The 18145-nt window shown below is 34.3% G+C and overlaps 1 protein-coding gene across 1 annotated transcript in view; it reads right to left on the reverse strand.

Annotated features, from left to right (window-relative positions):
* LOC111055149 (DNA topoisomerase 2-binding protein 1-B) overlaps positions 1–18145 on the reverse strand; it is a 61075-nt gene that overhangs the window by 16926 nt on the left and 26004 nt on the right. The window contains exons 12-18 of the mRNA XM_039429585.1: positions 17395–17469; positions 13997–14196; positions 10513–10679; positions 8923–9125; positions 5934–6730; positions 3000–3047; positions 1492–1700 (exon numbers count right to left, since the gene is read on the reverse strand). Of these exons, the coding sequence (XP_039285519.1) occupies positions 1492–1700; positions 3000–3047; positions 5934–6730; positions 8923–9125; positions 10513–10679; positions 13997–14196; positions 17395–17469 (1699 nt within the window). The remainder of the gene's footprint in view (positions 1–1491; positions 1701–2999; positions 3048–5933; positions 6731–8922; positions 9126–10512; positions 10680–13996; positions 14197–17394; positions 17470–18145) is intronic.

The raw sequence follows: 18145 nt of genomic DNA on the forward strand, positions 1-18145 counted from the left end.
CTATAATAACGTAATTAAGTTTAAGATTAGATAATAATCAATGAAACTCCTTGAAGTTTGACTTTCAACTATTACCTTTCAGTTGACTTTGTATAGCTACCCAACAACTTAATAGAATTTACGAGGGAATTATCGAGTTGGAAATTCGAAATTAGCCGGTATTCTTCAAATTTTTCTTCACAATTAAATGTAGGCTTATGTCATGTTTATTGTACTGAAAAAAAACATCGGTAAAATTTGAATACGAGATATGCATTTCCCCTCCTCTTCACCCATGTAACGGAAAAATCCTAACTCAGTCTTATTACATCAATAGAAGGCATAATTTTGAAGAACCTTTATTGAACTCCTTTTCATTTAAATTTAGATTTTTAGATATGTATTAGAAGGTATTCTAATTACATTCAAATTTATTTACTCCACAATTCAGCAATTTCTTAGTTTGCAATACCTTGCTACCAACGACACCAGAGTTATTCCATATATAATGAAACAAAAACTGAACTAAAATTAAATCCGGACTGTCAAATTTCTCTAAAAAAAGAATTTTTTACTGATAATTTAAAATTTTATTGGAATACACAATTTCATACTTTCTATTTGCTATTATTTCATATACACAGCTGAGTTTGTCTAGTTAATCTACACGAAGATCTATCTATAGAAAGCTTTTTCTACAGACCTTGATCTACACTGATCGACAGAAGCGCTCTAAAAAGCAAATTTTCCGCGAACCATATTATAATAATTTGAATTAATCTCCTAATGATACTGTAATTTCACTATCATTCAATTGTTTACCTCAGCTGCTTTAGACTAAGGACTATGCTCCGATTTCATGACTTTGTCAATACATGTATTTGTAAACGACAATAAAAATTTTGAATAAAAAAATACTAAGAAATTTTCAAAAATCACAGATTTTATTGAAAGCTAGAACACCGGTTTTGGTTGTTACACCATTTTCAATTTCTGTTATTTTGAAATTCAGATTGTTGTATCACAGCTTTTTAAATTAGCCGCCATTTCAGGTTTGTATAAAAATAAAAATCTGATCTCAGTTATGAAAGCAAACTTTCAAATCAAATTATGAAAAAATATATTTTCTTGATTAATTTGACATTAAATTGATTATTTTATCAAGGAAATGATAATTATTATTAGATAAAATTTAATGGGATGAATTGAGTAACAGCTGAGTACACTCAGTGGCAAAATGTAGAGTCTTGGCAACGTTTTTCTCCTATCTTTCTTCACTGCCATTATAACGTGGACCTCACTATAGTATAAATTCTGCTGCTCTTGTATTTAGTTTAAGTTTATCAGAGATTGACAATGGTGTAACAACCGAAGCCGGTCTTTCTAACTTTCAATAAAATCTGCGATTTTTGACAATTTTTTTGTCTTTTAATATGAATAATAGTTACCACAACATTAACTTCTCAACTACACAATAAATAACAAATTTGATTTGATTGAAAAACAACTTACTCGGATCCTGCAGACGTTTTCGCAGGAGTTTTGGTCGAGGTTGATGACTGTTCAGTTTCTATTCCATTATCAGTATTATCATTACAATGATCCGTGTTTTTAGGGCCAGTTGTTGACTCTTTAAAGGATTTCTCATTTTTCACATCGGCACAATTTTCAATGTCTTCACTTCCGGTCACGTTATTAGAGTCTACCATCGACGTATCCGGCTGAAATTAAACAGTTTTCAAGTTGAAATCAAAAACATTTTTGTAATAAATAAATTCAAATTTAAGAAAGAATTTAGATTGCTTACATTCTTTTCCAAGAATAAGTTGTGAACCAGTAATTTCACGAATCTCCTTCTACATAAACCAGTGGCATGAACCATGGAATGGGATGTATTTCGTTTAGTCCAGGTGTTGGACGATTACCCCAGGTCGGACTTTTCCGATTACTCCAGGTTTGTACAGGTCCTGGTCTAAACGCACGCACACCTCGGCTAAACGAGACGGAATGCTTCGATTACTCCAGGTGTTCGATTACACCAGGTCGAACGATGACTGTTCTAATCGAGACACAGGACCTGGTGTAATCGAAGCATTCCGTATCGTTTAGCCCATGTCTCGATAAGACCAGGTCCTGTGTCTCGATTAGACCAGGTCCTTTACCGAGATTAGACCAGGTCCTGTGTCTTGATTAGACCAGGTCCTTTACCTAGATTAGACCAGGTCCTTTGTCTCGATTGGACCAGGTAACGTTCAGACCATCTGGTGTAATCGAGACGGAATGCTTCGATTAACCGAGTAGTTCGATTGCACCAGGTCCTTTGCCTAGATTAGACCAGGTCCTGTGTCTTGATTAGACCAGGTCCTTTGCCTAGATTAGACCAGGTCCTTTGCCCAGATTAGACCAGGTATCTTTCAGACCACCTGGTGTAATCGAGACGGAATGCTTCGATTAACCCACTAGTTCGATTGCACCAGGTCTTGTGTCTCGATTAGACCAGACTTCGTTTAGACCACCTGGTGTAATCGAACTACTGGGTTAATCGAAGCATTCCGTCTCGTTTAGCCGAGGTGTGCGTTTAGACCAGGTTTTCAGCTTCATTGTAGAATAGGACCTTGTGTAAACGAAACCTGGTCTAATCGAGACAGTTCCATGGAATGTTGACTATTTATTACTTAAATATTGGCATTGAATAGTTGAAATATGGCGTAGAAGCTCAAATTCCCAAGTATCAAAATAGATTGAAAATAAATTGTTAAACCATTACAAGAAAAGAGCACAGATATAGTAATAACAAACAGTATTACAGTTATCAGAGTACTATAAAAATCTTTCAATAATATCCTAATTGGAGTTTAGAACAAATTTGTGAAATACAGTTCAGCTATCAGGACCGTGCTAGATAACTATAGGAAAGAAAATACTCATTTATGATAATCATTATTAATATTAAATATTGATATGAATTTTATATATTTTCAACATATTTTAATGCAAACTTGAGGAAAAAATCAACATACCGTTAATCCAAATTTAGCCTTTGCTCTCTTCATTAATTCTGATAATGGCTGTGGAAAAAAGAAAGTAAATAATTAATAATTGAGAAGAGATTTTCTAACAACTAAAGATATAAAACGCGTAGAATAGTGATAAAACAAGAGACAAATCCAAAAATGTATACTAGAACTTATCAATAGTAAAAATATAAAACAGAACAGTATAATATAAATTGGAAATGGGATAGTTTTGGGCATGAACCTGTTGTGCCTTTCCTCATGTCAAGTATTTGTACACAATGTGATAAATAAATAAATATTATCATAAAGCTAGACAAGTTTCCTGACGAATGAAATATAATTTATTATTTTAAACAAGAATGATCAGTTAAATAAAATTATAAATTTAAGTATCCTTTTAAATTATTTCGTCACGAAATAATAGATTTATATTTTTATTTATATTAAAAATAGCTTTAAAGAAAAAAGACAATGATCAGTTAATATTACATCAGCTATCAGCTACAGCTATCCTGTACCATATAGATAATGGCAATGGTAAGGCAGAGCATTGGCAACGCTGTTCTCCTAACTTTATCCTTTATAATTGAAACGTGGACCTCACTATAGAGTCAAGATTCCTGACAAATATTTTAGCAACCTAGCTTCCAACTCAGTTTCACACTTTTAACAACACGTCATTCAAACTCTTCAAATTATTCATTTATTTGAAACCTCTCGCTGATTTAGTGTATGAGTATGCATGTTCAACCGCCTATCCTATTATATTAAGCTAGCGATATCTGTATGTATTTATTTATGAATGAAATGAATGGAGTGAACGAAATGAAATTTATTGATTCCTTTTCACAAAAAGGAATATTATTTATGTATGTCCAGCGGATCTCTAAAACGGCTCCAACGATTTTCACAAGATTTGGAACATAGTAGGTTTATGATAAACTCGATTGCACTAGGTCTCATCCCTGGGAAAACTCGCTGGAGGACAAAAAAGGATAATAATGAATAATTATTGGAAAAACAACTGATAATTTCGTCGTCTGTCGATGTGTGTGGGACTGAGACAAAATTATGACTCAGCTGTTGAACTATTGCATCAGTGTTGTTCTAAAATGGTCTTCTCTGATTTGATTCACGTGAAATTAATCAGGATTAAAATTTAACCAGCTTTTGTGCAATCTTTGTGAGAGAGATTTTTGTAATCCACTGGAAATCTCAATCTCAATCCACAATGATAAGATAGAATCTTTCTGTACAAACTATACAGAGTGGGTGGAAAGTCCGAGAACGGCTTAATATCTCATACACAAAGATAATTTGACTGTGGGTGTGATTGGGGATCCTACTCAAATTGAATAAACTACTTTACTATGACTTTAAAAATCTGGTCCGCCATCTTGAATGCAACTTCATTTTTTTTTAAATAGGAAGGTGGTCATGCAATACATGATTTCGATAGGGAATTTCAAGAAAAAATGAAAGGCGGAAACCGCATATCGATATCTCAAACCGTTTCGGAAATATTCACATTATTAATCAATACTATTCAAAGCAGAAAAGAGAGAAAAAAGTCTAAGAACGGCTTAGTATCTCATAAAAAGAAGTGATTCCAAGGTGGGTGTGATTGGAGATGTTACTCGAATTGAAAGTACTACTTTACTATGACTTTAAAAATCTGGTCCGCCATCTTGAATCCGGTATTTTGAATGCAACTTTATTTTTTTTAATAGGAAGGCGGTCATAAGATACATGATTTCCATACGAAATTTCAAGAAAAAATGAATGGCGAAAACTGCACATCTATATCTCAAACCGTTTAGAAGATATTCACATTATTAATCAATACCACTCATGTATTTAATTTCTGATTTGCATGGTACTGATTGATAATCTTCTGAACGGTTTGCGATATCGATGTGCGGTTTTCGCCATTCATTTTTCCTTGAAATTCCGTATCGAAATCATGTAACGCATGACCACCTTCCTATTTAAAAAAAATGAAGTTGCATTCAATATGGCGAATCCAAGATGGCGGACCAGATTTTTAAAGTCATTATAAAGTAGTTTTTTCAATTTGAGTAGGATCCCCAATCACACCCACCTTCAAATAACCTTTGTGTACGAGATATTTAGCCGTTTTCGGACTTTTCACCCACCCTGTATATACAGGGTTATCTTAAAAGAATGGTGCGGTTTCGAACATTGTTTAAAGAAAAACCAAATAACTTACAGTTGATGTTTTTTATTCACCTAATTTGTCGTCTGAAACAGTTTTTTTTACATGATTAATAACTTTCAATAAGTGCGCCCTTAGTCGCTCGACAAATGTCCAAACGATAGTAAATTTCTCTCTTAACATTCGATAACATTTCTTCGATTATGGTTGTCATTGGTTCTTTAATCCTGTTTTAAAGTGGTTCAGTTCGCGATTTCTTGTGAATAAACAATGTTTTTGATGTAAATTTACAAGAAAAAATCTACCTGAACCACTTGAAAACAGGATTAATGAAGCAATGACAACCATAACCAATGAAATGTTAGTGAATGTTTGGAGAGAAATTGATTATCGTTTGGATATTTTGTCGAACGACTAAAGGCTCACATATTTAAATTTATCAATTATGTAAAAAACTGCCTGATACGACAAATTAGATGAATAAACAACATCAACTGTAAGTAATTTGGTTTTTCTTTAAACCATGTTCGAAACCGCACCATTCTTTTATGATAACTCTGTATTATAATCTCCTCTTTCGCAATAAATTTTCTATGATTTTGTACTCCAGAGCGAAGCTCGGTCCCCCGATATCATAATATAATATTGTATGAATGCAATGATAAATGAAGAACTATTTGATTTGATTAGTGGCCAGCCTAAGATCAATGATTTTAAATTGAAGTAGTCAAAGTTACAATAATGAGCAGAATAGTACTAACCGTGCTCATTTTTCTTTTCCTTGGTGAAGGTATTTTGGGCACATTCTGACTGAAATTATCGATGCAATGCTTGATTCGCTTCCTAGCCTCTTTGCCACCGCCTGAGTGAGGGAGCAGCTTTTCATAGGGTGTGTCCGGTGTCGACATTTCCCACGGAAGTTTGTAGGCGGGAGTCAATCCCAACGATTTCCTTGTTCTGTTATCGAGATTTATCGGCGTTCCACATTGATAGCCGGTTGAGGGAGGCGCCTCTGTTTCTCCATCTACTTGGTTGGACACAGACCGATGACTACTGGACCTTTGAAAGCTGGTAGAAGCGACCGGTGTTCTATTTTGATAGCCGGTTGAGGGAGGCGCCTCTGTTTCTCCATCTCCTTGGTTCGTTGTAGACCGATGACTACTGGACCTTTGAAAACTGGTAGAAGCGACCGGTGTTCTATTTTGATAGCCGGTTGAAGGAGGCGCGTCTGTTCCTCCGTCTCCTTTGTTCGACACCGACCGATGACTACTGGACCTTTGAAAACTAGTAGATGCAACCGGTGTTTCACACTTTTCATCTTCATTTGTCGGCACTCGAGTCTCGTTGCCTGTTCTGGTACATCTTTTCGGTGTTTCTTCATTGACAGGCGCAAAAATAGTCTTCTGCTGTGACAAATCTGTTACTTTTGTGGGCACTAACAACGAGATTCGCTTATCATCTCTGGGACGAGGAGTGTCTTTTACTTGACAGTCATTTGATGCGTCATTTGAAGCCGGTGCACGGGGAGCTGTTGGGGGCTGACAAACTTGATTTCCATCTGCAAAAATACAATGAGAATTTGAATATTCTACTACAAGACTTAATAGTTTCAATAATAAAATACGAGAAAAATACGTAAATTAAACAAAATAAAATTTAATTTTTTTTGTTCTAAAATTAATTTAGGCTATTATTTTTTGTCATGGTCATTCAATTTCCGCTGTTTTCCATGCATGAAAATTAATTCGGTAACAGCTGTTTGCAGAACAAATAAACATATGATTCTCATTACAGCAGCATACTCTACTGTAATGAAACCATATGTTTTCTTTACAGTCGAGTATGTTTCCTATAGTGATGTCCACGTTATAATGACAGTGTAGGAAGATAGGAGGAAAGGGTTGCCAGATCTCAGCCTTGCCACCCAAACAGCTAATACTGGTATCAGCATGAATGAATTTGACTGTTCATTATTGACAAAACATATACATACAATTGCTAATACTAAACTTAGTTCTAATTATGATACCCCACTATAATAATATTTGTCAGGGTGATCATGATTTTCTTTTCTAAAACATTATTATTGTTGAAAATGGTTAATCATATTTTATTTGTCAATTCCTGATTCGGAATTTGTAAACTAGGTTATGTTTATAGACACACGCAGCACACGCAGGTAATGTTTTCTATTTCTCAATTATTCTTCTTTAGATATTATGACAAAAAATAGTGTACGTTACTTGGACGTGAATGTCTTTTGCAGTGCTCGAATGAAATTCTAGTCTCGGCTAACGCCTCGACTAGAAGCATCATTCTCGCCTGCAAAACGGCCCTTCCCGTACTTGTTACGTAAGATACTATTACAGTTTGCTGTTCCAGTAGTTTATTCCCATCGTCCTCCATATCATGAGAATCATAGACTACTTGAGGCTTGTTAAAGCACTTTGAACCACGAGAATATGATAATAATAGAACTGATAGCGCAGTATGACTGTTGAACATCAATAGAGTGCCTAATGTGATTGTGGCGGATCTCATTCAAATCTTACCAAATATTTCAATTATTGTAATACCATTTTGTATTTATGTTCATATTGCACTGAAAACTGTTATCTATGATTGGCTGACCTGAAATTAATTGACTGACTCTAAGATTAATTTAGAACAGTAATGAAATACGTAAATTGAATATTGAATAAAATATATGACTTATACAAGACATTCAATTACATGAGGTAAGCTTATCTTTTGATCTAAACCATTACCTAAGAGCTGAGAATACGAATTTCTGTGAAAATTTCTGATCTGATTATATTTGTGATATGAAATTTACAATATAACAGTCGTGAGCCTTAAATAACATATTCAGGCTGGGTGGAACCTACCCGTAAGAGACTCCCCACAAAAAAAAAACACACACACAATTCACCTTTACCTAAATATACAGCTTTTAATCAAGTCAAGATATGACTAAACCTCCAGGATACGGGAAAAACAATTTTCCACATTCAATTTTATACAGATGGAAATAAATTGGAAGTTGCATTTGTTCAAATGCTAATTAATGAATAATTATTATTAAACGAAATTCCAATTAAATGCTGTAAATCACCCCGAAGACTTCTGTACTTCAAATATTGACAACAGGGTAAACAGCTAGATGGAAGCTCGATGAGCGCTACTATACAAAAATTATTTGTCAGCCCGGGAATCGAACCCAGTACCTCCTAATTGCCGGTCAGGAATGCTTAACCTTACACTAAACTGACAATCTCTGGATAGTAGCGCTCATTTTCCATCTGTAGACTGACTGGACGCTATGGCTTTGTATAAAATGAGCGCTGCTATCCAGAGATTGTCAGTTTAGTGTAAGGGTAAGCATTCCTGACCGGCAATTAGGAGGTACTGGGTTCGATTCCCGGGCTGACAAATGATTTTTGTATAGTAGCGCTCATCGAGCTTCTATCTAGCTGTTTACCCTGTTGTCAATATTTTCAGTACAGAAGTCTTCGGGGTGATTTACAGCATTTAATTGGAATTCCGTTAAATAACAATTATTAATTTAATTTTATATTATTCGTTGAAGAGAATAATCTTTAGCCATAGAGAAAAGATAGAAGATTTTCTATGGTTTTTGTTTCAATTTTTAATGTTGACTCAAGCCGATAGTCCTACCTCACTGTAGTGATGGTGAATTATTTCAAATGTATAGTGGTTTTGACAAGATAAGACATGATTCTTATGTACCTTGGGCAGCTACCGAAAATTGAATTTCCGGCAGTCGTTTGCCGAGCCTGGCACAGCTGAGCAGCCAGTCTTTGGTGACAGTGGGGATGTTCCATTTGAGCGCGGCCATGTACTTCTGGCTGCCGGCCGACGGAGTTACCAGATGTGTACAAGCCTTCACGCCCTTAGCGACGTTGTCTTTACGAGCAAACACCTCTTGCGAACTGAAATTAATTTTAATTTTTAAATTGGTTTTATTCAAGTTTGGGAAAGTTACTTTTTTGTGTAGTTGAGAAGTTGATATTGTGGTAATTATTCATATTGAATGAAAAAGACTGAGAAATTGTCATTCTCACAATGACAATTGTGTTCATGGGGAATGTAACTTTGCAGAACATTTGATAACAAATAATCACAAGTTCACAGTTAAGGAGAATGTTGAGTTTCTGCATGTTAATAACAAAGGCAGATCGTTGAATATTCTAGAGGCTTTAGAAATAACAAGAGTAATTAAGGAAAATTCCCAGTATAGTTTAAATGACCAGATTCATTTCAACCAATACAACACTACGAATTTAGTTTTATCATAAAATTGTAAGCATACATTAGTCAATAGTTTTTCCATTTACATATCTGTTTTATTATCTTTCACACTTGTTTTCTTGGTCTTATTTTGTACTGATAGTAAATTTTATTATCATGGCAATTCTGTTGCTTAAGCCGCCATTTTGTCACACCGTTGAGTGGGAGGAGACTGTCTAGCTAGGCCTATGGCAGGCGTTCATGCCCTCGACGAATAGCAGTACTCGCCTACTAGTATAAATTCTGCTGCTCTTGTATTTAGTTTTAGTTTATCAGAGATTGACAATGGTGTAATAACCGAAACCGGTCTTTCTTATTATCAATAAATCAGTGGTTTTTTGACAATTACTCAGTCTTTTTCATTCAAAAGTTACATATTTTTCTGAATTTGGGAGAGGAATAGCACAAGGTTACCTTATTTTTCCTCTCCCCATCATTTCGATGATGTACTTATTGTATGAATGAATTAGAATAAGTTGAGGTTGATACTCAATTTATAATTATCAATAACTCATTTTCAATTTCAGATGTTTTCTATGCATGAAATCAATCCGGTAAACAGCTGTTTGCAGAACAAATAAACATATGATTCTCATTACAGCATACTCTACTGTAATGAAACCATATGTTTTCTTTACAGTCGAGTATGTTTCCTAGTTCCGAAATAGAAACAGCAAAACTGCTACAAAAAAAACACATTCAGCGCTCCGGGTGGAAGTTTCCTGATTCGGAATTTGTAAACTAGGTTATGTTTATAGAATGCATGTAATGACTCCGCCTAATAAAGATTTTTTTCATTTTCATTTTTCATGTAGTAACGTCAGCACAAGCAGGTAATATTTATATTTCTCAATTATTCTTCTTTAGATTGTTATGACAAAAAATAGTGTACGTTACTTGAACGTGAATGTCTTTAGCAGTGCTCGAATGAAATTCTAGTCTCGGCTAACGCCTCGACTAGAAACATCATTCTCGCCTGCAAAAGGCTCCTTCCCGTCCTTGTTACGTAAAATACTATTAACAACTTACATAGCTCCCAGTGCTTCAACTAAGGCATCGAGGAAGATACGTTCTTTGTTTGTATATGTAGAAATGGTGATGACACAACCAGTGAGAGGCGCACAGCTGTTCAAGATAGATATCGGCTCGTGGTAATACACTACTGGAAGAAGTTTATTCTCCTGAACACAGTCTTCCTGTAATTACAAATATCCAGTGTTCATATACAAATGTAATACATTTACAATACAAGAACAGTATAATTTGTGAATATTCATTTTACTGGGATACTGCTATCAAATAAAATAAAAATATCATCTAGTTTCAGATGGACATTTACAGTACAAATACAGTATAATTTGTGGATATTCATTTTACTGGGATACTACTATCAAATAAAATAAAAATATCATCTAGTTTCAGATGGACATTCACAGTACAAATACAGTATAATTTGTGGATATTCATTTTACTGGGATACTACTATCAAATAAAATAAAAATATCATCTAGTTTCAGATGGACATTTACAGTACAAATACAGTATAATTTGAGAATATTCACTTTACTGGGATACTACTATCAAATAAAATAAAAATATCATCTAGTTTCAGATGGACATTTACAGTACAAATACAGTATAATTTGTGGATATTCATTTTACTGGGATACTACTATCAAATAAAATAAAAATATCATCTAGTCTCAGATGGACACGTAAATTCGTCGGTCCCAGCTGCCTAAAAGCAGTCGTTAGGTCATGTCAGAGAAACTGAAATTAATTAAGTAAATTGATTAATATACTATTAATTTGTATAATTTAGTATATCAGTCGCGACCTGAGAACTCTGATACAAGTCCTCAGTCAGCCAGGCCACTCGATATTATTATTTTATATATTTTTTCAATTTGTAATTGAAGCTCCAGAACTTACTAAAATGATAGTATTAAGAGGGGGGATTTCTATTGGATTAAATGGGGTTACCCCTTTAGGGGGTCATTTTATTCCAATTTCAATACTAGGGGCAAGTCTAGAGTGTATAAATCTTCAGAAGAATGATAGGAAAAATATAATTTCTCATAAAATAAATATAGTTATTCCTATTTTGATTATTTCTTTGACAATTTTTTATGGTCACCTTTAATTGAAGATTCTCGTTTTACATCACGTCATCATTGAGTTAGGTTAATTATTATAGTTAATCTAGATAAATAAAATAATATAGGTTTTTCATTTTATATTAATAAATTATTTATATTATTATATTAATATAATTTTTATATTATTTATTTTATGCTACTATTTTCGAGATTATTATACTATTATTATAGTTTTTAACAGATGTGCCTAGTTGAAAGTTGCGTGTATATTTTTGGCTTTAAAATTTTCTGAAATAACTTAATTTATTTAAAGTGCGGTGATATTAAGTGCAAAATTTGACTATAATTTGGTATTTTAATCATTCTAAATTCAAAATTTCTAGCTAATATATATTCTTGGACAGAACTTTGAACTTCAAATTTCCTCAGTAAGAACATAACCTATTTTTTCGGACATTTATCAGTTTTTATTTTAGACATTATTTATCAAAATTTGGGAACAGAATAGTTTTGGGCTATGCCTGTTGTTCTATCCTGATCATATTCATATGATTTGTAATTATATCAACGAATAAATAAATACATTTACATATTATTCAGTATCCTTTTATATTTCATTAGTTCATGACATGTTTCAGCTCATGAGAACCATTTTAAAATGCAAATAAAATAAACTAAACCACTGTTACAATACAATCTGACTTTGCCTTATAAAAAAACAACCTTGAAGCAAGAGTATACCATATTGAAACACAGAACAAAGTTCACCACAAGTTATTAAATTCCAGCAGTAAGTTACTTGAAAAATTACTTGAAGCATTAGCTAATTAAAAAAAAATAGAACAAAGAATTAACCAATGTTTGAGGTTGAACAGCTCATCAATGTAAGCAACTCTCGAGGTGGAACAGCTCATAATAACTAATCAAGTAGCTTTTGTCTGTAAGATAAATGAAACGATCGAAAACGTGTTATTTTTAGTTCAAGAATTCATGTGTTTATAAAAACTTGTTTTCATGGAATAGGCTTGGAACATTACTTTTATCAACAACTTAATACTGTAAAAAAACGTTACTGCATTATATTGTCTTCGAATAAATTGCTTTCATGTGTGCAAACTTAGTTTTGAATCGCAGTGTACTGACAAACATTCACAAAAAAACTCACCAAGATGCTGGAAATATTAACAATATTTTAACTATCACGAGTTTTCAATATGAGAATTGGAGGCACCAAAGTCTGTAAGATATTACTTTCAACATGAAGAGGAGAAACCCATTTCTCCTTCCACAGTTAGTAGCATAGTTTCAGACGAACATCCTGCGCACAATTGGATGCGCCGTGTCATTTTGCTTCACGCTCTTGTGATGAACACATCTCCGTAACATAAACAAACCAATATACCTGCTGACCAGTAAACGACTTGGAACATTGCCAGCAATAGCTGGAGGGGAGTGTTGGTGCGTCGCGTTGCAAAGCTCTCTCACACAGACACAAAAGAAGGAGAATGTTGCTAGGTAGTGGGAGTGATTAGTGAAGGATAGAGCAACGGACCTCTCCGTCTTCGAGAAAGAACCGTGTTAAAAGTAATTTCTCACGGACTTTAGTTTAGTATGAGATTTTGGTATGGGTAACTTGAAATAGTGCCCAAATCTACAAACTGTTGGGGTCAGACTACATCAAGCGTTTTTGTACTGGCGGCGGACGAGTCGACCGGGCAGGAACCTCTCCTATTGGCTGATTCCCGAACGCCAATCAATCACCAGATAATCAAGCAATCGGAGATCTTCCTGTCTTGCCAGTGCAAAAACGTCAGAAAAACGCTTCATGTGGCTTGGTCCTTAGTACAACATGTTTGTAAGGGCAACTTGTAATAGTGCACAAAACTGCAAACTATTGCTGAATACCCTAAAACTGAGTTTAATTAACCTAAATGGATGACACTTCTGATTTCATAATATTAGGTTAATCGATAATATAATAATATCGATAGTGATCGATACTATACTAGAAGAGGTCGGGTTTCATTAGTTGTATCTTGCTTAGAGCTTCAATGAAATACTTCGAGTAAAAATTAGTGTTTATTAATAAAAACCTAAACATGAAAACTTCAACATTCAAGTTGAAAACCAAACGTTAAAATATGGAATAAATGAATTTAGACTGAATAGAAAATTGTCAGCAATAAGATAGTTATATTGATAGTAACGTGAAACTGATTTTGAAAATTATTATCTTCAATACAATTTTAAATATTTTATCACCTTCCTAAATAATAAACAACAATTTTCTTATGGAGATTCTCAATTTACTCTGAACAGATTCTCAATATTATTTTTTTTAAATGTAATTAAGATACTAATGCATAGATGAATGAATTAATAATGAATGAATGAATGAATGAATGAAGCCTTACGAGCCATATATGAGTGACAACAGTAGACTGTAGCTGTAACTGTCCTGAGGCGCCTTCAAAGGGAACAATGGCGTAGTCTGTGAACTGATCCGTGACTCCCTTGTAAATCTGTGAGACCACCTTTCCGCCATTCTCATTAATCATATTCCTGATCAGCTCCTCTGTGGTGTCTTCAAAGTCCAGAATGAGGAAAGCCAAACCTGAAACCAGAAAATAATTAATCGTCATCACTGAAATTATACGGACTGACGATCGGATGCAACACGTTGCTTTTGAGAAGATACAAAAGAGCATCTGTTGCTCACGGGAAGATACATTTTCAAAAATGTTCCATGTTTATGAACGGGTAGTATTGTAGTCTAGTGGCCCTCCACCGATAGGAAAAGCTACGGGACCCGGACTGTAAAAACGTGGTACTCATTTCTTCCGATTAAAAGGCACAGCCCAAAACTGTTTCTTCCCTGAATTTTGATTTAGAGGTCGTGTTTATATTTTACAGCTGGCTATACGTCAGTTCATGAATTTCGGGGATGAGATATTTTGATTTTCCACAGATGCACTCGCTCACTCACTTTATTATCCACAGACGACGAAAGTCTCAGCTATTTTTCCAAGGATGAATTATCATTTTAATGTCCTTCAGCGAGTTTTGCCAGGGATGAGATCTAGTGCAATCGAATTTTTATATCATGAACCTACCATGTTCAAAATTTCGTGAAAATCGTTAGAACCGTATTTGAGATCCGTTGGATTTAAATAACCAGATATAAAAATAACCAGATAAACATAAAAATATATGGAAATTGCTTGCTTAATAAAATAGGATTTCTAAGTAGAGCTCATAAGTAATCTTGCCATACAATAATTGAAGTTGATTTCATTCAACTTTACTATACTTTTCAAAGTTTTTGTATTCTACTCATTTCCATTGACAACATGCTCACATATCCAATCTTCCAGGAATTCTATCTTATATAAATATGCCTCTACATCCCTATATTCCAAGAAAAGGGTATTTCTATGTTGAGGAAGCACATACTAAAATTAGCTTATAACAATCAGGTAGTTTTTAAGGAATATGAAAAGATAGACCAACTGTCTCAAAGGTCTATTGCTGGTTTTCAAATAAGAGGAAATTCAAAATGAAAACCATACTAACAAATTTTATTATCTTCAAAATACTCAATGTTCGAGTATATTCACCCTCCAGTAGACTACATTCAACACAGTAGAACCTCTATAATTTGTAGCTTACGGGACCAAGCGTTTAATACAAATTTTGGAGGGTGACGAATATATATCAAGCTCTGCAATATAAATATATTATATATCAAGCTCTGCAATATCGAGGCTGATAGAACCAAATTCGAAAAATTGTATCATGGATACTGATCCCATCATTACCCATAATAAATTCATAATATAGCCTCTATGAATGGATATTAGAAAATATTGTTAAATATTAATTTGACATACTTGTAAAAGATTTCAAAGATCAAAACAACTGTTAATGAGCGAGTTCTTTAACCCAGGGTGTCTCTAGTTATATTATTATATGTGAATCCATAAAGCTTTCAATGAACTCATTACTGGAGTTATCAGTTACAATTTCATATTAGTGTATTTATCTTTATGGGAATACTAATTACAGTGTTTTTGATGGCAAAACTACGAATTATAGAGTTATAGAGAGGTTTCAGTGTACTCCCTAATTTTGTCAATTGAACTATAAAGTTAATTTATTTTTGTTTTGTGTCAAGAAATTTACTAATAACTCTATTATTTATGCTCCAAATAAATGCAGAAAAGAGAAACAACTGCACAAAATAGGAATAATACAGTTACAAGGTAAGTCATTGCCCGATATTACTATGAAGAGAGATAGAAAAGAGTGATAGGTTTCAGAAATAAATTTCAATAGTCTTGTTAAGAATAGCCTACACATGGGGATTCATCAAACAAGACAGCTCTGCGTAGTACAGTGCGTCCAAGAAGTGTAACCTAACCGTCTTGTTTTGGAAGTGTCAGAGATTCGATGTGTCTGACTTTGTCGTTTCTGTACGAATGTAAAAGTGTCCGGCTTTGGCGCCTAACGCACACGTCAATTCGAGACTCTTTCAAAACAGTCTTTCCCTGTCGCTGGCGTACGGTGTCGATGGATGAGATAGTCGCTGTTCACTCCTGTCAGGTTCTGGGTGTGTCGGAGGACTAAGGTGGCGCGTACCCTAAAGAATAGTGCATTCGATCCGTACTTGGGTATTTATTAATATAATCATTAGTCCAGTTACTATATGAAAAAATACTATGGACTATATATTTCCAGAACTGTGGAAACGGTACTGGATACGCAGATGATCTGGTCATAATAGCAAGAACTGTGCCAGCACTGAGAGAAGCCTTCACATTATTGGTAAATAATGGTGAGCCAATGGGCAAAACAAAGTATTTACGAGTGTCACCAGCAGTGGTAAGAGGGTGTGCTAGGAACATGAAAATTGGGCACTACATATTTCAGTAGGTGGATGACTTTGTATACCTAGGAACGCTTGTGGCGAGTAGTGGGAGAGTCACAGCTGAGATAAGTAATCGAATCATGGCAGGTAACAGGTCGTTCTATGCTAGTTTAAAATTATTCAAGTCTCGACTATTGATCAGAGCTACAAAAATGAAATTATATAAGGCATTAGTCAGGCCTGTAGTATGTTATGGCTCTGAGACTTGGGTACTCACAGCTGGGAACATAGAAAGGCTTCGAATCTTTGAAAGAAAGGTTATTACGAGGATAGTGGGCCCTGTTTACGAAAATGGAATTTAGAGAAGGAGAAAAAATAGCGAAATCGAGCGCTTCCTGAGGAGTGAAGTCATCGTCCGATTTATTAAAGCTGGCAGAATTAGGTGGATTGGGCACTTGCTGAGAATGGGTGATGGAAGGATTGCCAAATGTATATGGAGGAAAAGAATATATAATAGAAGAAGAAAAGGAAGACCAAGGAATAGATGGACAGATGACGTTGAGCATGATTTGAGAACGCTTGGGAGTTCGAAACTGGAAAAGGCAGGTAGTCGATCGGGAGAGATGGAAAGGCTTTGTGAGGGAGGCCAAGGGCTGTAGTGACCTGTAGAGCTAAGGAGTAAGTAAGTAAGTATGGAAACAGTACATCAGTAAGCTTCAACTCGTCTGAAACCGGATTGAATGTTCTATAGTAAGGCCCACTTTATAATGGCAGTATTTAAAACTGTTTCAGTAAATGCGATCTCTCATGTTCAATTGCAAGATTGATGTGATGAGAGATAGATAATAAGCTCACAGTTTTAGGTCCATCATTTATCTATTGAAAGATGAAAAACTCTGCAAAGTTATTTACAATAGACAATCAAAGTAAGTATGAAAAAAGTACCTTTAAAAATGGGGCCCTCAGTGACAGATGCTTCTTCACCATTCTCCATGTCATCCTTGATCTCTATTACGTCATCTAAAAAAATTAAAGAAATAAATTAAAAATTATCATGTAAATTTATCATGGGAAGGTTGAATGGTAAGCTGAGAAAACGTTTTCCATAAATGGGCTACTATAATGGTAAGCTGAAAAAACGTTTTCCATAAATAATTTATTGTCAAAAACATAACAACGTCATCATCTTACAGTAATATCACATTTTATTTTCATTATTTTAATCTATTTTATTTTCAAATTCAATTGCCTAGCATTCTCAAGTCAAAAAACAAACATTTACACAAATAAATTTCAAAATTGAATTTCGAAAAACTCATCTACCTTACAGAAACATTTTCCAAAGAGCAAATTCTTTAAAACTCTCAAAGTCAATTACTCTTACTCATTAGGGAGAGCATTAAGTTTTATAGACATGTAGGCCTATTGCCAATTCTTTTGCAATCCTGCATACTGATAATAATTGGCTCTAATATTATTTCTATGCCTAGTTCCATAACTATGTACATTACCGTTTAACACATACTCTCACTAATATATTTTTTATTTTTTCATTAATGTTAGGCATGCCAGTATATACAATGATGGCACTGTCAACAGTCCCATACTTACAAATAAATCTCTGCATGGAGAGAGGGGGACATTCTTACATACTATTCTCAAGGCCTTTTTTGAAGCTTGAACAAGACATGAGAGG

The sequence above is a fragment of the Nilaparvata lugens genome, chromosome 5 (assembly GCF_014356525.2).
Source record: "Nilaparvata lugens isolate BPH chromosome 5, ASM1435652v1, whole genome shotgun sequence".
Lineage (NCBI taxonomy): Eukaryota > Metazoa > Arthropoda > Insecta > Hemiptera > Delphacidae > Nilaparvata > Nilaparvata lugens.